Source organism: Maniola jurtina, chromosome 4 (assembly GCF_905333055.1).
Source record: "Maniola jurtina chromosome 4, ilManJurt1.1, whole genome shotgun sequence".
NCBI lineage: Eukaryota > Metazoa > Arthropoda > Insecta > Lepidoptera > Nymphalidae > Maniola > Maniola jurtina.
The window spans coordinates 11,977,540-12,001,976 of record NC_060032.1 but is presented as its reverse complement, the minus strand read 5'-3'; the positions used below and the strand labels follow the sequence as shown (position 1 = coordinate 12,001,976).

General features: G+C 39.5%; 1 protein-coding gene and 1 long non-coding RNA gene across 5 annotated transcripts in view; one reads left to right on the top strand and one right to left on the bottom strand.

The window, feature by feature from the left end:
- The window catches only part of LOC123864416 (neurogenic locus Notch protein), a 184,776-nt gene that overhangs the window by 155,876 nt on the left and 4,463 nt on the right, over positions 1 to 24,437 (top strand). The window contains exons 8-32 of one of the 4 annotated variants that reach the window (XM_045904814.1): positions 40 to 222; positions 6,557 to 6,671; positions 7,171 to 7,292; positions 7,982 to 8,149; positions 8,677 to 8,815; positions 9,490 to 9,504; positions 11,677 to 11,829; positions 12,194 to 12,300; positions 12,755 to 12,868; positions 13,332 to 13,488; positions 13,783 to 14,015; positions 14,296 to 14,441; positions 14,690 to 14,838; positions 15,226 to 15,375; positions 16,032 to 16,171; positions 16,279 to 18,557; positions 18,910 to 19,118; positions 19,564 to 19,764; positions 20,275 to 20,443; positions 20,816 to 21,017; positions 21,663 to 21,819; positions 22,220 to 22,331; positions 22,674 to 22,790; positions 23,484 to 23,598; positions 23,998 to 24,111. In XM_045904814.1, the coding sequence (XP_045760770.1) occupies positions 40 to 222; positions 6,557 to 6,671; positions 7,171 to 7,292; positions 7,982 to 8,149; positions 8,677 to 8,815; positions 9,490 to 9,504; positions 11,677 to 11,829; positions 12,194 to 12,300; positions 12,755 to 12,868; positions 13,332 to 13,488; positions 13,783 to 14,015; positions 14,296 to 14,441; positions 14,690 to 14,838; positions 15,226 to 15,375; positions 16,032 to 16,171; positions 16,279 to 18,557; positions 18,910 to 19,118; positions 19,564 to 19,764; positions 20,275 to 20,443; positions 20,816 to 21,017; positions 21,663 to 21,819; positions 22,220 to 22,331; positions 22,674 to 22,790; positions 23,484 to 23,598; positions 23,998 to 24,111 (5,766 nt within the window). Of the gene's footprint in view, positions 1 to 39; positions 223 to 6,556; positions 6,672 to 7,170; positions 7,293 to 7,981; positions 8,150 to 8,676; positions 8,816 to 9,489; positions 9,505 to 11,676; positions 11,830 to 12,193; positions 12,301 to 12,754; positions 12,869 to 13,331; positions 13,489 to 13,782; positions 14,016 to 14,295; positions 14,442 to 14,689; positions 14,839 to 15,225; positions 15,376 to 16,031; positions 16,172 to 16,278; positions 18,558 to 18,909; positions 19,119 to 19,563; positions 19,765 to 20,274; positions 20,444 to 20,815; positions 21,018 to 21,662; positions 21,820 to 22,219; positions 22,332 to 22,673; positions 22,791 to 23,468; positions 23,599 to 23,997; positions 24,112 to 24,437 lie in introns of all 4 variants that reach the window. The other 3 variants (XM_045904812.1, XM_045904815.1, XM_045904813.1) reach the window with 3 other exon arrangements.
- LOC123864430 lies at positions 10,062 to 11,240 on the bottom strand. The gene is made up of 2 exons (XR_006795777.1): positions 10,987 to 11,240; positions 10,062 to 10,136 (listed from the first exon to the last, which is right to left on the bottom strand). It is a non-coding gene; the product is annotated as an uncharacterized LOC123864430 (long non-coding RNA).

Sequence of the window (24,437 nt, the reverse complement as noted above, 5' to 3'; positions counted from 1 at the left end):
AAATTTTAAATAGGGCTGACAATTCTCATTCTTTTCCAGGCTCGCCGTGCGAACACGACGGCATCTGCGTCAACACCCCTGGCTCTTTCGCTTGCAACTGCTCTGTTGGCTTCACCGGGCCTCGTTGCGAGACCAACGTCAATGAGTGCGAGAGCCACCCCTGCAGAAACGATGGATCATGCCTCGACGACCCTGGCACCTTTCGATGTGTATGCATGCCTGGTAAGTATCATTCCTATTTTTTTATAAGTTCCTTGGCTTCCCTCGATATTGGTTTACTGTTGCACCAAACTTAACCTTACTCTAGAAAATACTCGATTTAAAAATAAATAGTTCTGTTGTACATAATCTCTAATCTAAACAAAATTGACAGGTACTCTTCCCAGGGAACATTAAGAAAGGGATTACACCCGTCATTTTTCACAGTTTAGAAATTTTGTCTATCAGTATTAGTCACAATACCTGTATTGTATTGATTCTTTTTTTTCTAATACACTGCTCGTGAGTTCACGAAAAGTGTCACTGATGCCACTGTTCGTGGCATCAGTGACATTTTCGGGGCAGATGTGATTAGCCTCACGAGCAATCATTTAATATTGGCGCAATTCAATTGCATAGATATTAGAAAACAACTACAGGAATTCAGTATTTTTCCCGGACAAATTTGCATTGCAAGCATTACTTTGTAAATAAATCAATGAGCAAAGAATCTAACGGTAATGCAAGAGTCCCTGCTGCCATGTTACAATTTGCTCCTCGGTTGACAGCGTGATAGCTCGATGATTATCATTAGCTGGAAAGAGATGGATGGCGCAACGCATCGCCCGCAGGGATGGCTCGGGCTGTGTGAACGTTTTGTTCTACATTGAGAATAGATTTAAACTGGGTTTCACTACTATTGTACAATGCATTGCACATCAAATTCTACTTCATTGTTTGATATAATACCATCATTGTCATTATCAACTGGCAGATAGCCACTGCTGGATATAGAGGTTTCTTGTAGGGACTTCCACACACCACGGTCTTGCGCCGCCTGAATCCAGCGGCTTCCTGCGACCCGTTTGATGTCGTTTGTCTACCTGGTAGGGGGTGTTTCAACGCTGCGCAATTCTAGCACCTTGGGGTTGCTATTTCAGCTTCGCAACCATACATGTCGGTCACTCTGGTTCTTCTACGGATCTCCTCATTTTTGATAAGAGAAACTCCGAGAATAGCTTTTTCCATCTCCATTGCAAAATACCATAGGTTTTTTTCAAATTACGCTAAGAGTTCTTTGCACAATTTTACCATCCTGGTCACCATTACTTCTAGATCATACCCACTAAGTGCTAACAAACCGTGCAAATGCTCAGCGAAATAGATGAATTCAATTAAAACAACAATTTTTTCACCATACACAACCATGGCGGTCATTTCCCATGACGATGCGAGCTCCCGCGCACACGGAAGCAAATGATTGGACGTCAATATGGCCCTTATTAAAATGCAATAAGGACCATTTACGTCCTCCTAACTAAAGATTTATTAATGACATACGGGGTATTAGAAAAGAAGTATTTAGTTATTGCTCGTGGCTCTATGCATATTTATTGGGTTAGGTATCTTAGGTTCACTGGCATGTCTTCCATACATTCTTCGACCAAGGTAGCTGGTATTGTCTAGGAACTAGGGCTCTTTATTGTTTATTATAGACTTTTATACATCATGATCGCTGACTCACTACAGAGCACGAGTCTCCTCTCAGAATGAGAAGGGGTTTGGCCATAGTGTACGCTGTCCAAGTGCGGATTGGCAGACTTCACACACAATATTATGCTTTGCAAGTTTAAAAACTTAACATAATATTGGACATAGTAAGGACGAGCAATAAAGATTTCCTATCTATTTTACAAGATACTCAAGCAAACTCTCAGTGCAAAAAATTACTCTGTTTTTATTTAACCTCTAAGCTATGAAATGTATACCCACATGCTCATATCAACCTGAGCGCACTGTCAAGTACACAAAACATGTCAGCAACGCAATGATGCGGATGGAACCACTCATTGGAACCGTCCCCTTCGTGACACAAACCGGAAAAATTGCGTAGCCCATAATCCTCATCTACTGTGGAATATGATGAGGAACTTTTCAAATTGTCTGGTTAAGATCGAAGTTCGAGTGCTGTATAGTACAGACAAGTTGAAAAGGTACTTTGATCAAAGGACGAAGTTAGGCAGGACACATACCAAAAAATATATACCAATAAATAGATCTTCTTCTTTTTGATCTTCTTTTCAGACCAGAGCTCGTATGGAAACTCTGTAGTAGCGAGTCAGACTCGCGCACTGAGGGTTCTGTATTCGGGTATTTTTTCCGACATATTGCACGATAAATCAAAAACTATTATGCATAAAAATCTGTTCTAGAATATATAGGCAAAGCTCTTTCATAATGATACCCCACTTCGTAAAGTTATCGTACTTTAAAAATTGAAAGACATTTTAATTTTTTTTTATGTAATGTAAAACAAATTCACAGTTTTCGGATTTATTCCGTAATCCGTTACTTGTGCTATAAGACCTACCTACCTGCCACATGACTCTAGGTCAACGGGAAGGACCCTATAGGTTTTCTTGACAGACACGACGGACGGACGGACAGACGGACAGACAGACAGACAACAAAGTGATCCTATAAGGGTTCCGTTTTCCTTTTGAGGTACGAAACCCTGAAAACTACCTAAAAGTATGATAAACCGTCTCTAGTCTGTGGCCGTCCTTAGCAAACCGCGGGTGCACATAAAGCGGTCGGGTGATAGCGTTTATCTCACGCATGAGTGATCGCAGACTGGTCTGGCAAGTGGACTAATAAGGGCAAACGTGCTCGGTATGACGACAGTATACTTTTTTTTATGAGGGATAAAACATAACCCTTGGGGCTTTGCACTCGAGGCTTTTTGTCGGGAGATGCGACCGTTAGTTGTTTGTTGGCAAGGGCTCGATAAAAGTATTTTTTTTAAATAACCGTAGAAAGTCACCGTCTACATCCATACCCATCTTTACAAAAATATTAAAAATGCGAAAATCTATCTAGTTATCTGTCAGTCTGTCTGTCTGTCTGTTACATTTTACACAGTACAACAGCTGAACCTGTCTTGATAAAAGTCACAGAGATAGCTTATATCCTGGAGATTAGGTTCATTTTTAGTCCGGAAAATCAAAGAGCTCCCACGGTGTTTTTAGGGTTCCGTACCCCAAAAGAAAAAACGGAACCCTTAAATTAAATTAAACTCTAATTCGTCCAAGATTTGATATGATATCATCATCATATCAAATCTTGGACGAATTAGAGTTTAATTTAAGATGATACTTATGATGAGTCCTCGAAATGCAGCTGTTTAAAAATCAACTCTATATATACTTATTAAAAAGAGTTTATACATTCAAATATGCGCATAAACCTACATTAGCTGCGCCCGCGCCGGACATTCTTATTGCGGCTTGTGATCCGAAATCGTGACGATTGCGTGTGGTACAACTTAAAAACGGCAGCGAAAAAATATACGAGTATATTCATTCCCAAAGTTCTGCTTCAGTGTTACGATCGTAATCGCCTCTGATTGGCTTAGCTCCGGTTGTATCAAGAATAGTTATTCAGCCAATTACAACAATCAAGACACAGGGTCGTGTGTCGAAGCCAAGTTCTATAAATTACCGCAATGTGAAAGTGGCAGATTTATTTTTATTATAATGTGATAAAATAGCAATGGTACTTGACCCTTGCTAAAATTCATAAAAATGCAGGATGGTGCAAGCGAGAAAGTAAACACACCACTATCGACAGACAGATCGAAAGCGCCTTGTAACAATTTATTTGAATGAAAAGTTTTCTGTTTTATTCTATTCATCATATGATAGAAATTCAGAAATATTTGTGAGTTCCTTTCTTGTTGTGTGAGTTACATAGTGTATACATACAATGCTTTTTATCCTTTAGAGCCTCGATAGCTCAACGGTTGAGGAGCGGACTGAATTCCGAAAGGTCGGCGGTTCAAACCTCACTCGTTGCACTATAATTGTCGTACCCACTCCTGGCACAAGCTTTACACTTAATTCGAGGGGAAAAGGAAGTATTAGACATGATTAGCATTGCTAATATTTTTATTCTAGCAAAAAAAAAACTTGTTTCATGGATATCTTATGTCTTAACCCATGGGTCAACTCGCGATATGCGCTCGCGCATTGGGCGTGTCCTCCCCTCCCTAACTACCATTTTGGTAGATACGATAAAGGCTCAATAGGGCATGTCAGCTATACAAATGCTTGCATAACATTTTATTGCTCTGAAAATTGGAATTTGAATTGTTTATTGTTGTTTAAACTATAATGGGCTGGATAATGGGGTAAAAGGTTTCCCTTGTAATCCGACTGGGATTACGAAATACTCGATATTGTAATGTTATTTCGTTTTATTGAACTATTTCCTTCGTCCTATATCCAGACGAATGTTATAATGGTGAAAGCGTGTCTATCTGTTTGTTACATTTTCACGGTCCATCCATGTAACCGACTTTGACAAAATTTTGTAGAGAGTTAGCTTACATCCCAGGAAAGGACTTAAGCTACTTTTTGTCCCGGAACAACAAAGAGTTCCCACGAGATTTAAAAAAATCTTAACCCATGTGGATGATGTCTTGGACATCATCTATTTGATATAGATAGGAGACGGACATAGGTTACTTTTTATCCCTGAAGCTGAACAACAATTCGCTTTGCGGTATTTCTATCCCATTGAACAGTAGCTAAGCAATAACTAAATAGGTACGTTGCAATGTAGTTAGATTCCTATATTTGAAATATCCTAGCAGAATCCTTAGCCAATTCAGATAACATAGTTTCTTAAATTCTAGGTCAATTTAGAGAGCCTTTACTCTGAACTGAAAATCAATACCGAGATCTCTTGTTTGCAAAGGAACTCGATTGAAGCAAGTTCTTGTATTGGCAGAGTTCGTTAAATTTACATGTACTAAAACGGGGCAGAAAACATACCCATCTTCGTCAGTATGGCCATAGTCCATTCCGATTCGACGAACGTCCCTTTTACATTCACTTCGACATTCTAATTAAGCTAGTGCGACTATAAGGTTCTACATACGGGACCAATTTCCAGCCTCAACTTCGTCCCAACAAAAATATTAATTCAGACTGGAATCATGATAACGTTAATAAACTACAGGAATAAATGTTATTGTTCATGACATTATTTATGGAAATAAACTTCAGGCTCGTGTCTGAATTAGTCACCATCTGGTTGGAGAAAGTTGGCATCCCCGCCTTTTTGATGCCGGTAAGGGATCTAACTTACTGGCAATCTTCAGGGCCTTCCACTTTAGTTAATGTCCAAGTTAGGTGAATTTACCGAACCAGATTGAAGATTTCTTTGAGTATTCAGAAACACAGGAATCCAAAAAAATTACTTGTAGTTCTTCTTCTCGTTCTTGTTTTTGGGACTGTGTGTGTGTGGACTTGGTTCTTCATCTACTTATATCACTTTGACTTGTTTCGATTCGTTGTGATCGCCGTCAATTTCTAATACATACAATTGATTTAAGGTTTTTGTGACTAATCAAACGCGCAGTAATTTCAAAAGCTTACTTGAAGTTTGTATGATTATTGTTCACTAAATTTTACCACAAGTTGGAGTGGAAGTTGGTCCCATGTGTAGCCTTATTCTGCAGCAGCTGACATACCACTTGTACCTTCCGAGAAAACTAACATTGTTGCGCGCATCGCTTATACAGTTTACGGTTTACGAGGACACAGATTGTTCAGCGTTGTCATTTTAATTATGCTTCGTTGGTACATCTCTCATTTGTTTAACTTTTATGCAAGGAACGTCCATTACGTTCATTCGTTTTACTTTTGCTGGATCAAGATTTAGTGGTTGGTTCTTCATTATATATTACTAGTTTATGCGCCTGACTTCGTCCGCTTCGACTACACTTTCAGACTAAACAAATTTAAGATGTCTATTTCATAATGTACAGTTATTAGTGCAGCTAATTTAGTTTTGTTTACATTAGCTAACCACAATCTTGGTTTAAGAAAATTATCTAGGTTTCTTGCGAAACTAATTTCCATTGCAGTCATTTTATTACCGACTACGGCGAAGCCAAAAGGAAGGGTTATGATTTTAGCAGTCTATGTTTGTAATTTGTATGTATGTGCATGTTCCACCGTAGTGATTAATTAAACTACTGGGCCGATTTTGATTAATGAGGTGTCCTTTGATTCGTTGTTATAGTTCGGGTAGCATAGGCTGCGTTTTATATAAAAAAAATCACACAATCCAAAAAAGTGGAGGTATCCTTGAAATGAAAGAGAAAAAATTCTGAGTTCATAAATAATACAAATATAGTTTTATTAAGATATACCAAGCGACAAAAACCCAATTTTACTATATTATATTCTCTGTATTTCAACCATGTTTCTTCTTCTATTATTGCAGATTCGATGGAGTTATATACAAAAACGATTCCTCATATTGAAATTCATTATTATTTTGTTTTCAGGTTTCACGGGGACACAGTGTGAAGTGGAAATTGATGAATGCGCCAACAATCCCTGCTTGAACGGTGGTGTTTGCCACGATATGATCAACGCCTTCAAATGCACCTGTGTTATTGGGTAAGTTTGTAAACTGTTTTCATATGTATAACTACTTACATGCGTTGGTCAACAGGAAGTACCCTCTAGGTTTCTTGACAGACAGACAGACAACGAAGTGATCCTATAAGGATTCCTTTTATCCTTTTGAGGCAACGAAAAACCACGCAAAGCTAATAAAAGCTTAAGAAAAACGTTGGGCACTTAAAGTAATTCGAACTTCTAATTTCTCCTACATGGAAAATTTTCAGTTTAACGACTGTGTCGATGAAATGCTATTTGGAGATGCCGCTCATAAATGAACAGCACAATCACTACGTCTAAGTTAAAAATCGCTTTCAAAAGTAATTCAATCTTCTGGAACCAACTGACGTTAAAGTTCAGTAGGGTTCTTTAGCTGCTCTTGCTTGGGATTTTCTATCTTTACACCACTGAATTTTTCACATGTCTGAAAGTTTTTTACGCGTTGATTCCATTGGTTCTGTGGTTCCATGATAAATTTTAACGCTTATTTTTACAGATTCTCTGGCGCCCGATGCCAAGTGAACATCGACGACTGCGCATCGAGTCCCTGTCGAAACGGAGGCACTTGTCACGATTCCATCGCTGGTTACACCTGCGAATGTCCTCCGGGTTATACCGGTAAGTTACCGTTGCCTCACAAGAGTTTAATAATTTCTTACTCCTCTAAAGTATGACAAATAAATTGGTTAACTTATTGGTTTCGTTAGTCATTAATGAATACAATTTGTGATTTCACCCGCGTGGCATTAGGTTTTCCAAGAACCTCGTAGAAATCCTTTGTTTTGCTTGGACACCAATTGTTTAACCTTCTCCAGAAAGTTTATTTGGTTTTGTGGCATTTTGTTGAAATCTGATAAGAAGTCAAGGTGTAAAGAATTATAATATTTCTTGCGGATACCTATGTCCCGTTTATCTTGCTTCATTTAATCCATTGCATCCATTAATATTTTCATACGTATTTTGCTTTTCCCAAACAACATAAATTCCAATCATAGGGACAAGTAGATGGTCTTGGATTCTTGGATTCAGTTCGATAACTAAAAGGGTGGCTGAAATTTTATTACAAGTTAAAATCACACTAATATTATAAAGGCGAAAGTTTGTATGTGTATGTGTGTATGTTTGTTACTCTTTCAACGCAAAAAATACTGGATGGATTTGGAATCGAGATAGATTATACCCTGGAGTAACATATAGGTTACTTTTATCCCAGAAAACACGGGATTTTGATAAAATTGAATCCATGTGGACAAAGTCATGAGCATCAGCTAGTGTATTTATAAAAAATTTCAATGATGCATTCACAGGAATGTCCTGTGAGACCAACATCAACGACTGTCTGTCGGCGCCGTGCCACCGAGGCGAATGCATCGATGGCGACAACAGCTTCACTTGCAACTGTCACCCTGGCTACACCGGCCGAGTCTGTCAAACGCAGATCAACGAGTGCGAATCCAATCCCTGTCAATTCGGAGGTTCGTAACAGTTACACCTAGGGGCACGGCAGTGCCCCCGCCAAGACGTAATTAAATATCCCTTGCTTTAACCGCGAAAGAAAACATCGTGGTGAAACCTGCATAGCTGAGTGTTCTTCATAATGTTTTCAAAAGTGTGGAAAGTCTGGCAATTTGAGCAGCCACATTTGACCAGCTTGGTAAACTATGGCCAAAAACCTTCTCACTCTAAAATTAGACCCGTGCTTTGTAGTGAGCCGATGATGGGTCGTTCATGATGATGATAATGATGATGGTGAACAACGTCAATTTCGTGATGGACTCATTGATAATAATTATCAAAACCTCTGGGGTACTTCTTGAAGTCCTAGAAGATTGAAAATTGGTATATGGGCTAGAAGTTGCATATAAACAACGGTAAAATTAAGACATCGGGAACATCCCCCTTGAAACCTTTGTTTTTTTTTATAAAGGACTGTGATTAGATGGTTGCAAAGTGTGATGATAGAAAGTTTGATAAGTTTAATCGATAAATCTGGCTTTCGCAGGACATTGCGAAGATCTGATCGATGGTTACCAGTGTCGATGTAAACCGGGCACTTCGGGAAGAAACTGCGAGATCAATGTCAACGAATGCTACTCAAACCCGTGCAGAAACGGAGCCACTTGCATCGATGGCATCAACAGGTATGAATAACCTTTCTAATAAAAACTCCACCCATTTTAGTAGGCACGTGGCTCTAATCGTGCATGCCTACATAATGTTGGATAGGGTTTAAGTGTGCGGATGAGTCTCACGTTGTTCTAAGTGCTCGTTCCCATTAGTTCAACTGATTAGTTCAACCGTTGAACTAGAGAGACTTTTTTGTTCGAAGACGTGTGTGCGCGAATACACACAAACGCAGTAACGAAGTACCTACCAACGTTTGCACGCGTGTTAGAAACACACTCGTACGCACAACACGCACACGTACGTACTAAATGGGTGATCCTCGGGTGTTTTCTCTGAGGCAAAGTACAGCAAGACGTGTGCAATAGACCAATCAGGCTATTTGCAGATGATGGGATAATTCTATCACGTCATCTCTCAATAATGTGATTGGTCGTAATCCCCTGACGTCTCCTCTGAGCTTTGCTTCAGTGGTACCCTTATTTTATGGTAATACGAGTAGATCAGTCATTTTTAATCCGTATAAGGTTGCATTTTTACTGAAGATGAGTGGTGGAGACCTGATTGGTCTATTCCGCAAGTCTCTGCTCTGCTCCGCTTCAGAAGAAACGTGCTCTAACTCTTAGTACTTATTGCTATCGTATCAAATTTTGTTAAAAATTAACATGCTTTGTTTTTCTTTTACATGCAGCAACAATTATTTTGAGTAAGTTGATTTTATGATTATAGCATGTACTTACCTACTAAGTACCGTAGAGTTCCCTAACTTCGTCTGCTTTTGACCGTTTTTTCAAATTTTCCGCCAATCGGATGTAAAAAAATCTGATAAGTCTGACAAACATCGTCCAATGGTAATAGTTCTTTTTATGTGTGTATGAAAGTGTACCTACTGTTTACAGTTTAGGCAAGCTAATGACCGTTAAAAAAATAGACGAAGTTAAGGTGAAATTCCAAACTTCATCTATGCATAGGAAATTTATTTTAAACATAATGCCAATTTTATCAAAAAAATATAAATAATATAAAATTATTCAAAAGTCCAAATACACTATCTTAATGCCTTTTAATTTTATATATTTTATACTTTTATTTAGGTAGACGAAGTTAGGGCGTACTTTGTCCAAAATCGTTCTTAAATTCAGGGGTGGCACAAAGGTATCGTAAATAAAAATGAAATATGATGAATGAATTAAACACTTTAATCGTAGTAATCGTAAAACTGTCTTTTTCTTAGGCATTCTAATGCTAAATCCAACATGTCCAGGCTGTAAGCAACTGTATATGATCGTTTTTTCTTTTTTACGAATTCTCGATTCATGTCTAGAGTTTTTGGATTACCTGTAAATAAAATTAAAATAGGTAATCGACTATTGCAAATATAAATTTATAGTGGTATATTTTGTAATTGTTAATTTTCTTCAAATATTCATTTCTAGCACTTTTAGTTGGCGCATGTCTGTTAATAAAAGTTTTTTCTTATAAAATTTCTAGGTTTTGCCCGCGGCTTCGCTCGCGTGAACTTTGGTTTATCATAAATCCCGCGGAAACCGTGGATTTCAGGATAAAATATCCTCCTTCAGGAGTTCTCCTACATCACAAGTCTCAACTGTTTATCCTATTTGGCTGAAATTAGAAATGGAAATAAATTATACCCTGACTTAATACACAGGCTACTTTTCATCGTGAAAAAGCCATGGTTCATGCAGAATCAATAAAAAAAACAACATTCATGCAGGCAGCGCCACAGGAAAAACCTAGTAACTTTATATTTAAAGAAACCTTTTATTATCAAACATTAATTTAAAACACCTTAAATGCGCCAGAAATCAACTCTTTTATCAACTTACTTTACATTTTGTTATGTAGGAAATATATAGTTATTTATACAATATATCTACGTTTTGGTACTTATTCAGATACATAACAGTTTTAAATAGGAATAGAGGGTATAGAGTAAGAAAAAATACAGACCAGACTTTTTCATATAAGTATAGTACAAAAAAAAAGTTCTTATTTTAATTTTGACGACCCTAAGGGCAGACGAAGTTAGAAAAACATCACATTACAGATTGTATCCTAACATTGTCTGCCCTAATATTTCTGTAGTTAACGAACATATCTGAATGATTTTTTTAATTTTGGTAATAGATTATATGAGTAAACTGTAGTAAAGATTTAAAAAACTTACCTCCAAGCAGTATTGAGTAATGACACAAATTTTCGGGGTCGGTAAAAAAGAAGCGTGTGCGTGATCCGAAGATACTCACGATTGTGACAAAATGGCCATCAATATTTTGACAAATGACATTGCAATGGTGCCATGATTAAATATGTATACTTCCCAAATCACTACAATTAGTGTTTCCATAAAAGGAAAAAAAATATTGAATTTTTTAAATTTTAGCCGATGTTAGGCATATAAGTTGAAGTTAGGAGACTCTACGGTATTTATGTTTGTGATGCTTTTCAAATTTTATAGAGATAAAAATAATCTGCACAAAAAATTATAAAATCAGCCGAGAACTGTTATGCATGACAGAAATCACTTAGTATTCGTAATACCAGAAATCTAATAAAGATATTTTTATATTTTGATAAAACACAGCATGTTATTTCCTACATTATTATAGTCGTGATTAAGTACTTAGGTACTTATACAATCCGTAGGACTTTATTTAGGTACAAAATGAATAGTAAAACATTGTGCCTAGTGGCCATTTTTCTTCCAATATACATAGCTGAACTATTTGGAAAATATTTCATTATTTTATACTTTTGTTTTACAGAAAAATAGCTATTTATTGTGTGTGCGTTTGTTCAAATATTTGTGTTGGTGTTTCCATTTAACGTTGCTGTAATTGGACCAAATGTATCCCAGGTATACGTGCGAGTGCATCCCTGGCTTCACGGGACAGCATTGCGAGACCAACATCAACGAATGTTTGTCCAACCCCTGCGCCAATGGCGGCAAGTGCATCGACCGCATCAACGGCTTCCGCTGCGAATGTCCACGAGGATACTACGATGCGAGGTATGTACAAAGTGGACCTTACTACCACCATATAATATGTAGTAGTTAATAATACTTACCTTCCTTAGTACAGAAAGATCACTACGCAAAGACGTTTAAATAAAAAACGACTCTTGTTACTACGCAATAAAGTGTAATTCAGCTCGCACAGCTTTTGGAGGGTCTAAGGTTTAATAAACGCCTCTCTTCCTGTCGCATACACCCTTATCTCTTAATAATACTTGTCTCATATTATAAAATCAAAGCACACGGTAGAATATTCTGTACTCATACAACAAAATATATCCACGCTGTAACGCTCGACTAACCACGTGGGTACAGTCCGTATTAGCTACCTATATTTAAAGTTTATCCATTTTTACAGATGCCTTTCTGACGTTAACGAATGTGCTTCGAATCCCTGCATCAATGGCGGCACCTGTGAGGACGGAGTCAACCAGTTCATCTGCCACTGTCTTCCAGGATACGGAGGTATAGCTTTTGTTTTGCAAAATAGCGCCAGATATAGATTTTTCTCACAATAGTTAGAGTAGGTATACCTAGTATCTGTCACAAGTATTTTAGGTAGCTAAAACGAATTTATTCTCAAAACAATCGAAATCATCCGTACATATTATTTTACAAGAATAAGTTGATATCATACTAACATACTGTTCAAAAACCTGGGTCCTGAAACTCAAGATTCTGTATACGTTTCCACTAAAAACTACAGTTAAAGGATTTTCAGGAATTCCAAGCGAAGCTGGGGCACTTCAGTTAGTTTCATGAATGAGGATGTCCTGTTTTTAATATAAGGACGATAAAAATAAAATGATATTAAATATAGAAATATTTATTTATTTCAGTAGGTAGGTAAAAAAGTTTGCCCACGCACGGAAGTGAAAACCGCAGTTTCCTACTAAAGATATCATTATCTGTTATTTAGGTCAGCGCTGTGAACGGGACATCGACGAGTGCAGTTCCAACCCGTGCCAACATGGCGGCACGTGTCACGACCGCCTCAACGCTTACAAGTGCGACTGCGTTCTGGGATTCACTGGTTAGTTACTTAGCTTTTCATCCTCGCCAAGCCGTACTTTTTTTTACCAAGATGTAGGGTTTGTAGAATCAGAGCTTGTAAGTAGAGTTATTTGTTATTTATTGATATAAATGTGATATAGTCAAGAGCACTTACGAGCTATATATATACTTTGGACTTGGGATAGCTCCCATGGCCAGCACAAATCTAAGCTCAGCTAGGGGCTTGGCTCTACTAGAGATCTCATAACTTTTTAACGGTGAAAACATAATGAACTTGTGAGTCTTGGCAACCTTTACATGAAATGTTTTTGTTGGGATTTTAGTTGACTTCTTCTTTCTTTCTTGACTGACTGAACCGGATTGGACCTGACTGGACTAAATTGAGCAAACGACAGGACAAACGACAAATAGACTCAATTAACAAGCTCGGACCGGATCGGACCAGAGCAAACCAGAAATTATAATTTCGTTTTTTACTTTAGGTGTGAACTGTGAAACCAACATCGATGACTGCGCTGGCAACCCGTGCTTACACGGCGGCTCCTGCATCGATCTAGTCAACGGGTACCGCTGCGTCTGCTCTCCTCCACACTCCGGCCGCAATTGCGAGAACACACTCGATCCTTGTTTACCCAACCAGTAAGAAATTCACTATACAGCCAGTTCTTTTTTTCAACAAGTTAACAATATTATAAAGTAATTGCGAGCGAAGCAAGCTTCAAGTATTTTACATTTAAAATTGTTGTAAGGTTAACTGACTAATGAAGCGAATACAGCAAGTCCGGAATTTGACGGATAAAATGAGATTTTTGTATTGCTACGTGTAGCTGGCTTGAAAGACACGCAAATATGTTCGTTATGTCAAACCTATGATTATTATCAATGTAAGCGAAGCGAGCGCCAAATTTTATTTATCTAACTTTCATCTTCTAGGTGTCGCCACGGAGGCCGCTGTATCGCAGAGGCATCATACGCGGAATTCACGTGCCAGTGCCCCGTGGGCTGGACGGGTGCGCTGTGCGAGCGAGACGTAGACGAGTGCACGGTCTCTGCGCCGTGCCACAACGAGGCCACGTGCATCAACACCGAGGGATCCTACGCGTGTCTGTGTGCGCGCGGGTACGAGGGCAAGGACTGCGCCATCAACACTGACGACTGCGCCTCGTGTGAGTTACACAACTACTTACAAGAAAGCTTTAGCAAATCCTTTTGCGTGTAGGTTCTCTATAACATGGACTCTTATATAAAGAGGATATTTGGAAATAGTAATTGAACAAAGCAGGGGTGGTGCAGCTGCAGACAGTCATTGGTAAAAGGATTGTTTTTACACACAAGCATTTAATCCAATCATTCAGATAAAAAAAATTAGGAAACTCTTGCTTTTTATTCTCGATCTCGATCGATCAAAATGTATCTTAATTTAATTAATTAACTTAATTTTTGCAGTCCCCTGTCAAAACGGCGCAACGTGTCTGGACAGTATCGGAGATTACAACTGCGTGTGCGCAAGCGGCTTCGAGGGCAAGCACTGCGAGGTGGACATCGACGAGTGCCAGTCCGGCCCTTGTATGAACGGCGCTACTTGCAACCAGGTATAGTTTAGATTTTAGATTTTTGAAATGAAAAGTTCTGCGCTAGAAGAGGGCGATTTAGGTAAACACTTCAACTTCAAATTGTTGCATCATTGATATTTTAATTGCTGTTTTAATTTACAAATTATGAAATTAAAATTTTTGATCGTGCATTACTTTGGAAATAAAAAAAAATCGGTCATATTATCGTCAATGAGTAATCGTATCATCTTTTTCGACATAGTTTCAAAATATTTTATTTATTCCAGTACGTGGCATCTTACACCTGCACTTGCCGGCTGGGTTTCTCGGGCATCGACTGTCAGACCAACGATGAAGACTGCACGGAGTCCAGCTGTATGAACGGCGGGACCTGCATAGACGGCATCAACTCATACAACTGCTCATGTCCTCCTGGGTAAGTTGGTGTTCCTATGATGGAATAGTATATTCTCAGTACGTGGCATATCACACCTGCTGGATTTCTCAGGCTTCAACTGAAAGACCAACATGTACTTGCATAGTATCAACTCATACAACTTCTCCTGTCCTCCTGGGTTAGTTTGATAATCCTATGATTTGAATATTCCAGTACGTGGCATTTGAACTTCCCGATTTTGAAATCACACTTCACACTAACATTATAAAGACGGAAAGTGTGTATGTATGTGTGTATGTTTGTTACTCCTTCACGCAAAAACTACTGGACGGATTTGGCTGAAATTTGGAATGGAGATAAATTATACCCTAGATTAGCATATTTTCCTGTCTCGATATTTTAATCTACGTAATATTTTGTCCACAGGTACACGGGCTCCAATTGCCAGTTCCGTATAAACATGTGCGACAGTTCTCCCTGCGACAACGGCGCGACCTGCCACGACCACGTCACGCACTACACCTGCCACTGCCCCTACGGGTACACTGGCAAGCACTGCGAAGACTTCGTGGACTGGTAAACTATTGAACAAATCCTCTTCTTTACGTTCACTGGTCACTCAGATGTCGTACTACTCGGTCAAGCTAAGTTTGCACCTCGCTCGATTACGTCACACTGACGTTAGGTATGCGAACCGTACTGACGCGACAAGACGACCGCGGGGAGGTGAGCGGGTAAGTGGGAGAGGTGCCGCATTCCAGCGAGGTGCAAACTTAGCGCAACCGAGTTATAATTGTCTTCCTCCCTCCAGCGGCTTCTGCTGGTATTGTGTATACAAAGACAAATGTATTAGTTCCTCTTGTTGTGGGGGAACGACCACGTGGACGTATACCTTCCACTCGACATTGTGAGTATAGGAAGGTGTTCAAAAATACCTCTGACAGGATCTTTGCAGAAGGATGTCCTCCTATGGCAGCTTTTCTAACGCCGAATATTAATAACTTAGGTGTAAAAATACTACACTGGTGTAAAAATAAACTAAGCACATGAGCTGTAAAATCCTATAAGATACTGCAGCTAATTCAGTTGTGCACTTTTTCTAAACTAATATGGCAAATCTATGTAGGTATTATATTTCTATCTCTTTCATAATGCTCCTTGCGGGCAAGAATAGCATTAGATTCAGCCTGTTAATTTAGTTTATTTTAAAAATCTTTTAATTTTGTCTCTAGGTGTGAAAACAATCCATGTGAAAATGGTGCGACGTGTTCCCAAAAAGGTCCGCAATACACTTGCGCCTGCGCACCCGGCTGGTCCGGCAAGCTCTGCGATGTTGAAATGGTCTCCTGTAAAGACGCTAGCATTCGGAAAGGTAAAGGATCTCATAACACAAACAAATATTTTCTTATCTTAAAGAAACCAATAAAATTGGTGTTTCAGTTATTATATTTGTTCTAAACAAACGTTGTTTGTCAACAGGAGTGAAACTAAAACAGCTATGCAACAATGGTTCATGTGAAGACATCGGCAACTCCCATCGCTGCCACTGCCTTGACGGGTACACAGGATCTTACTGCCAGAAGGAAATCAACGAATGCGACTCCGCTCCATGCCAGAACGGAGCAGTTTGCAAAGATCTAGTCGGAACCTATCAGTGTCAGTGCGCCAAAGGTTTTCAAGGACAGAACTGTGAATTGAACGTGAACGACTGCCTTCCCAACCCCTGTCAGAATGGAGGAACATGCCACGATCTCATCAACAACTTCTCTTGCTCATGCCCTTTCGGAACTTTGGGTAAAATTTGCGAAATCAACGTTAACGATTGCAAACAAGACGCTTGTCACAACAATGGATCATGCATCGACAAAGTCGGTGGCTTCGAATGCAAATGTCCTGCGGGTTTCGTAGGTCCACGCTGTGAAGGCGATATTAACGAGTGTCTATCGAATCCATGCTCGAATCCTGGCACACAAGATTGCGTGCAACTAATTAACGATTATCACTGTAATTGTAAACCTGGGTTCATGGGCAGGCATTGCGATGCTAAGGTCAATTTCTGTGCAAACTCGCCGTGTCAAAACGGCGGCATCTGCACAGCGATCCAAGGTGGACATGAGTGTCTATGCAATGATGGTTTTTACGGCAAGAATTGTGAATATTCAGGCTATGCTTGTGACTCAAATCCGTGCCAGAATGGAGGCTATTGCAGGACAATGGAAAATGGGGACTACGTCTGCAATTGCCCGTCAGGCTTGTCTGGTGTTAATTGCGAAATCGATTCCATGAACGAGTGCCTTACGGGCCCTTGTAAGCACCCCAAAGCTCGATGTATAGACAAGCCTGGAGACTACCTCTGCTATTGTCCCAGACAGTGGACCGGTAAAAATTGTGATATACACGACCCTCATTCGAGAGGTGGCTATGGGAGTCCCATTTCAGGAGTATACGGTAATAACCCAGTTCTAACTCTTCAAGAATTGGACTTGGCTTTCCAAAGAGAACAATGTGTTAAATTAGGCTGCAAAGAAAAACAAGGTGATCACCACTGTGATGAAGAATGTAACACTTTTGCCTGCGAATTCGATGGAAACGATTGCTCTCTCGGTATTAACCCATGGGCGAACTGTACGGCCCCGATAAAATGCTGGGAAGTGTTCATGAACGGGGAGTGTAACGAAGTCTGTAATACGCAAGCTTGTTTATTCGATGGAAGAGACTGCGAGAAATCTTTGCAAAAATGTAACCCCGTATACGACGCTTACTGCCAAAAGCACTACGCTAACGGCCATTGTGACTATGGATGTAACAATGCCGAGTGTAACTGGGACGGTCTCGATTGTGAAAACGAACCTCCTGATCTAGCAGAAGGTGCGATGTCTGTAATCTTACTCATGGATATGAGAACGTTCAAGGAAAACTCCGTTGCTTTCTTACGAGATTTGGGCCATCAGTTACGGACAACCGTGCTCATAAAGAAAGACCATCTGGGTAATGATATGGTGTTCCCATGGAAGGGATCGACCGATGTTGGTCTTCAAGACACTGAATTCGGAAAGAAACACCATATAGTATACACGGAAAGAGCACAATCAGGAGTACAAGTTTACTTGGAAATTGACAACAGAAAGTGTACCACGATGTCTGGCTCTGAATGCTTCTTTTCGGCTAGCGAAGCGGCAGATTTCTTAGCAGCAACAGCGTCAAAGCACTCCTTATCACCGGACTTTCCTATTTTTCAAGTTAAGGGTGTCATTCATCAGCCTGATGAACCTGGAGAAGGTGCTACCAACTCCAAATATGTCTTTATCGGAGTCATTCTCGTTCTTCTGGCGGGTCTTCTAATCGGAGTTCTTGTTACGGCTCAGAGAAAACGTGCTGCGGGGATCACTTGGTTCCCGGAAGGGTTTATACGCAACAATTCGTCGACGCGACGCCGTTCACGACGTAGGGGACCAGATGGTCAGGAAATGCGGAATTTGAACAAGGGCTCCATTGGATGTATTGACGTTGATATTAACGGTGGCCATATGGGTCCTCCGCATTGGTCTGACGAAGAAGACGATGGAGCTGCTCCCCCGAGAGCTAAGAGAGCTCGAGGACCAGGGGATTCTAATGGGGCACCAGGGGGCTATGCTTCTGATCACACAGCGATCACGGATTATGAAGAAGCTGGTCACGAACCAAGGGTTTGGACACAGCAGCACTTGGATGCCGCGGATATCAGAGTTCCACCTAGCATAATGACGCCACCTGCAATTGTGAGTATTTTCAACTAATCTTTTTTTACATATCTATTGATAGATTTTTAGTCGATGCGGCATAAATAAAGTACATCGTTGAATCTAAATTTAACGTACACCAAAATTAATGTCTGTGTGTTCGTTCGTCCACGAACTACCTCAGTATATGCGATTGCGTATCAACCATCGTAATGAGTCTAAACTTTGTCAGTTGTTGTTGACACTTGCGTAAATGTTTCTAACATAGTAATCGCAAGTTGTATTTGGCATTAGCTAGTTTAATTATTTTTGTCACAAAATTGTTTTAATTTTGGAAATACAGTATTGTATAAAATAATTTTTAATTGTTCCTAAATCGTTTTTCCCTCAGCACGATGGTCACGTTGACGTAAACGCCAGAGGTCCGCTCGGGATGACGCCGTTGATGGTGGCGGCTATTAGAGGCGGAGGCTTGGACACTGGGTCCGACGTAGAGGATGAACAGACTGCACATATCATATCAGAATTGGTAGCACAGGGTGCACAACTCAATGCTGCTATGGATAAGACTGGGGAGACTAGTTTGCATCTTGCTGCTAGGTAAGTGGCAATTCAATATTTTTTAGTGAATAATAATCAAGAAATTAACTTTAGTAGCATTGTTTTTAGTTTATGTATCATGTAGCTCTATAAAGTCTTTCAATGTCAGCTGAATAGATACTATGATAGCCGATGGACATTGGATGGAGATTTAGTTTTGTAGAATGATTTAGATTTGGTAAAGCAAAAAGGAGAACTAAGGAATACGAACGGAATAACGCATCGATCAATCTGAGCAGAACTATTACTACTAATTAGCTTTGATTCTATTAGAACGAAATTAAATAAAACACATTGATAATAAAATAGCCCTTACCACATTTTCATCTTTATAAACTCATCCTTCTTTATTAAGATTCTACGTAATTTATCGTACTGGATTGATAAATTTCATTCCCGTCCAAATAATAACGTGAAAAGTGAACAATATTTCTTTTTTCTCCAGATATGCACGTGCCGATGCAGCTAAGCGTCTATTGGATGCGGGCGCGGATGCAAACTCACAAGACAACACAGGAAGAACTCCGTTACACTCTGCCGTCGCGGCGGACGCTATGGGGGTCTTCCAGATTCTTCTACGGAATAGGGCCACCAATCTCAACGCTAGGATGCATGATGGAACAACACCACTTATATTGGCTGCCAGGTAATTATGACTTAGAGATACAGGATGGACGCAACGTGCCCTAGAAGCAATTGTTGCCAGGCTCTTTTACACACTGACACAACATGTATAGTGGAGATAATAATAAATAATAATTATTGTGTTCCCTTTTTCAATATTGTTTAGTTAAGAATGAATATTTTTTTTCACAAAGAACATTAGCCATGCTAATCATGACTAATACACCCCTTTCCCCTCCAATTAAGCGTAAAGCTTGTGCCAGGAGTGGGTATGACAATAGTGGGTGGGGTTTGAACCGCTGACCTTTCGGAATTCAGTCCGCTCTTCAACTGTTGAGCTATCTGATAAAAGCTTTCGGATTTCCTTTAAAATATTGTTAGTTGTTACTCATTTCATCTGATAAATAAAATTTTGTAGTAGGTATGCTACTTTCATAGAGTACTACAATATATATATTACTACAATATTCCCTGCGAGATATTTCTTTAGGTTTAAAGAAGTTAGAATCTAAACATCAAAATATTTTCACAGACTAGCAATTGAAGGCATGGTAGAGGACCTAATAAACGCAGATGCAGATATCAATGCAGCGGACAATAGCGGTAAAACCGCGTTACATTGGGCCGCAGCTGTCAACAATGTGGATGCTGTGAACGTTCTTCTGGTTCATGGTGCAAATAGGGATGCGCAAGATGATAAGGTACATATGGAATTCATTGTTCTACTCTAGTAGGCCTTACGGAAGTTTTCGGTCAAATTAAGGTCATATTAGTTCACATTTGATCAAAGTTGGTAACATAGTCTGTCTTATGTAATACTAAATTACCTATTGCCATAGCCACGTCTCATGTCTTACATACTATAAAATTCCATTTAGGCAATTTAGTCTACTTTGGCTAGCAATTCTCTCCAAGAAAACTTTGAAATCTTCTGATTTATTTTAAGGATGGAAGAAGTAATTATTTTAATCCCCTTTCCATCCGTGTTCATCTCCTAGAATAAAAGGGGCGGCTCTTTCAAAATCAATGGTTCATCTGACATTTTATAACAAAATATATTAATTACATTTTAGGATGAAACACCACTTTTCCTCGGAGCTCGAGAAGGTTCATACGGTGCTTGTAAAGCACTGTTGGATGCGATGGCGAACAGAGAGATCACAGATCACATGGACAGACTACCACGGGACGTTGCTCAGGAGAGGATGCACGATGACATCGTACGTCTCCTCGACGAGCACTGTCCTAGGCCGCCACAGCATCATCATTTGATGGGTAAGAATACTCGGGTGCTGATTTTTAACTTAGCCTTTCCCGCACCAACTGATCTTTTATCTGGATTTGAACGGGTTTCCGTAGAATTTTATCTTCACTTTAGGAAAAAAAATTAGGAATTAGATTTGGAGCAGGAATAAAGCTCCAAAGCTTCCTGAAATTGGTTTTCGTCCAAATTGTTTCAAATAGCCAGTGAAGTCATTTGGTCATTCATCTGTAGAAAAAGTTGTAAACGTTTTATTAACCAAGGGCTTATCGACAATTCATGCTTATTCGTCGAAAGTCGAAATTTTGGGTGTTATGAAAATTCTGAGAGCTGATATATTATGAGTATAATATCAGTATTCCGATTTCAGTAGATACCTTTACTGATCGAAGCAAAGACGAAGGAAGTGCGCTCAATAATTTTGTGACTGACCAGTTCCCAGAATTTTGACTAATCAGTGCTCTATCTAAATCTGAATTCCATTAAATTATAGACCCAAAGAAGATTATTACTTATCCAACTGCTTAACTAGCAAAATATTACCAGGCTTTACAGTTCCACACTAATAATACAAAATATATTTCACTTACATTCTAGAGCACTGCATTGATTGTTCGGCCAAAATGTGTATTGATTGTGTACCTATATTTTGTCTACAGCGTCACCGAATCCACATCCGCATTTGATCAGCCAGCCCACAGTGATCAGCGCGACGGCGAGTAAAGGAAAGCCGAAAAAGGCGCGTGCGAAACCTGGCCCCGACAGCCCACAGGACCAGGCGTATGACAATAACATGCAACCCTCGCAGATTAGACGGTAATTATATACTTATTCATGGTAACACAGGACCAGATTGTATACTTCTAGAAAACTTCATAAGCCCAGAAATAGGAAATCTGTCCCTTACCCCCAAAAAGTAATACAATGCTATAAAATTGGAAATACTAAATGGTTGTCTATGCGTTATTAATTTATACGTTTTTACGTTGCCTAATTATTAGTTGCTTAATTGTATTTTGAAGAATAGAAGACACTTATAAACTCTCTTTGGTGTAGAATATCAGTTACTCCAGGAACCATTTTGTTACACCAGAATAAATAAAGGTAGCGTCACCCAGGGTAGGCGTTTTGCTACAGTCATGTTTCTCATTTACATTTTTGACGTTATTGTTTCTTTGTTCGTTGAGTTAATTACAATTATTTACTTTTTTCACAGGAAACCCAGCGTAAAAAAGAACAATAAAAAGGTGGCGCAGGAAGTGCCACAAAGCGTAGAAAGTTTGGGATTCAGTCTCAGTCCAGTTGAATCACCGTTACAAAATTTACAGGTATGTTTATTTATTTTAAAGCATGACAAGGCGAGAAATGGGACTGGAATGATAAAATTAAATAAATTATACTCGTATATTTAACACTTATGCCATTTGATTTCCAAAATTTTGGACTAAAATGTGTTGTTAGCGAGAAAAAGATTTTTGTATTGATCAATAAAGATGAAAAGTCCCTTTGGGATAAATAGATATTAAGGTTATTAGATATATGTTCATAAATAGTGGTGAACCATACCGTTTGGTGTAGAATATGTTAATCCTGCATTTTTGTAGAGGATTTTGGGAGTTCTTTTACCAGATTGTTCAAGCTGAATTTCTAAATGTTTCTGTATTCTGCAGGATCTACCGTCGCCGTACGACGCGACGTCGCTGTATTCAAACGCGATGGCGCAGTTCCCGGCTGTAGAGCAGCTTGTACAGCACAAGCAGCCGCCCAGCTATGACGATTGTGTCAAGGTACTTTTCTTCTTCTTTTGCTTCTAATTAACTGAGGCTCGCCCTTTTACAATACTCTTTCTTTGTTTAATCATGGTCTTTAAATCACCAGGGACTTAAGTTATTAGTCATGATCACTAATCTACTAATCGATTTTATCATCGTTGACTAGCAAAATGAATTGTTGTTCAACGCTGTCACCAAAAAGCCACCCAAATCTGTGTGCATCTTAGCAAACGCGTCTTGGTAAGCGTTGTGGTCATGTGGTGTTTTTGAAGTTCAAACAAACATTGCACGTGTCACGACATGTTTTGTGCTGTATAAATTTTTTGAAGCGAAGGTTTTTAGAACATCCCTTGATGCTTTTATTGCTGTGACACTTATCGATACCCGTTTACCTTTTTTGTACAAGAATAACAATTACTATTGTTTTCTATATTCTATACTCTCACGCTCGTGTACAAAATAAATACATAATAAAAAAGCCAAAAGGAAATAATAATAGATTAACATACATAAAAATAAATACACACAAAGTACACATACACGTTACATAAATACATATTTGTACCGGGCGGAGGCTTACACCCCGGCAGGGGAGATCAAACGGCCGGGGGTTATTATTGTTATTCCTATGTTTATTATTGAATAGCTTGAGTGTTAGGTGGCCAATAGCTGCGATACTAATATCTACAGCAGTACGTTTGTCCGCAGACGGGCCAGACGCTGCAGTACGGCGGCGGTGCGCTGGGCGCCTCGCTCTCGCCCCCCTACTCCAACCACTCGCCTACGCACAGCAACCAGACGACGTCACCTCATGCCTATATAGGTACGTACTTATATATTATTTGTTTGCAGTAAACCCCTATTTGGCGCAGTGGTAAGCGCTGTGGTCTTATTAGTGGGAGGTCCTGGGTTCAATCCCCGGCAGGGATCTGCACGAGACATCGTCAAGGTCTGCACCCCTACATGGTCAGAATCCTAAGGACTCGTACGAAGCGATTTTCTTCCTCATTTCTTATACGCACTGCTTGAATATGAATGCCCTTCGTGCTTCTGTTTTTCCCATTAGCTATCTGGTACCTTCAAAAGAAGAGTGAATAGGCACCTTCTGGGCAAGCGCACCTTAGGCTGTATCATCTCTTCTATGGTGTGATTTGCACTTAACGCCTATATTTTATTTTCTTGTTGTTCTACATCGTATATCAATTTACCACGTTCTTTACAGGATCACCGTCTCCGGGAAAGTCGCGGCCGTCGTTACCAACGTCGCCAGCACACATGGCTGCGTTGCGTCACCATCACCTCGACGCGGCTGCTTATTCGGCGCTTGCGCATCTCAGTGAGTATTTTGTTGATTATCTGTTTTCATTCAAAATATCTCAAGTTTTAATTAAATCAAAGTTGATTGTGGGTCAGAAAATACGTCCAATTTACTTTGAAACTAACTGTAGATGATGATCGCGAGTCATAAGTCCGCGTGGATACTGATTTTTAAAAAGCCCGCGGGAACTCTTTGATTTCCAAAGATAAAAAGTAGGTAACCTATTTATGTTAAATCAGGGTATAAGCTATCTCAATTCCAAATTTCAGCCAAATCGGTTCAGTCATTGTGGCGTGAAGGAATAATGAACATCCACACTTTCAAATTTTTTATTATACTATCAG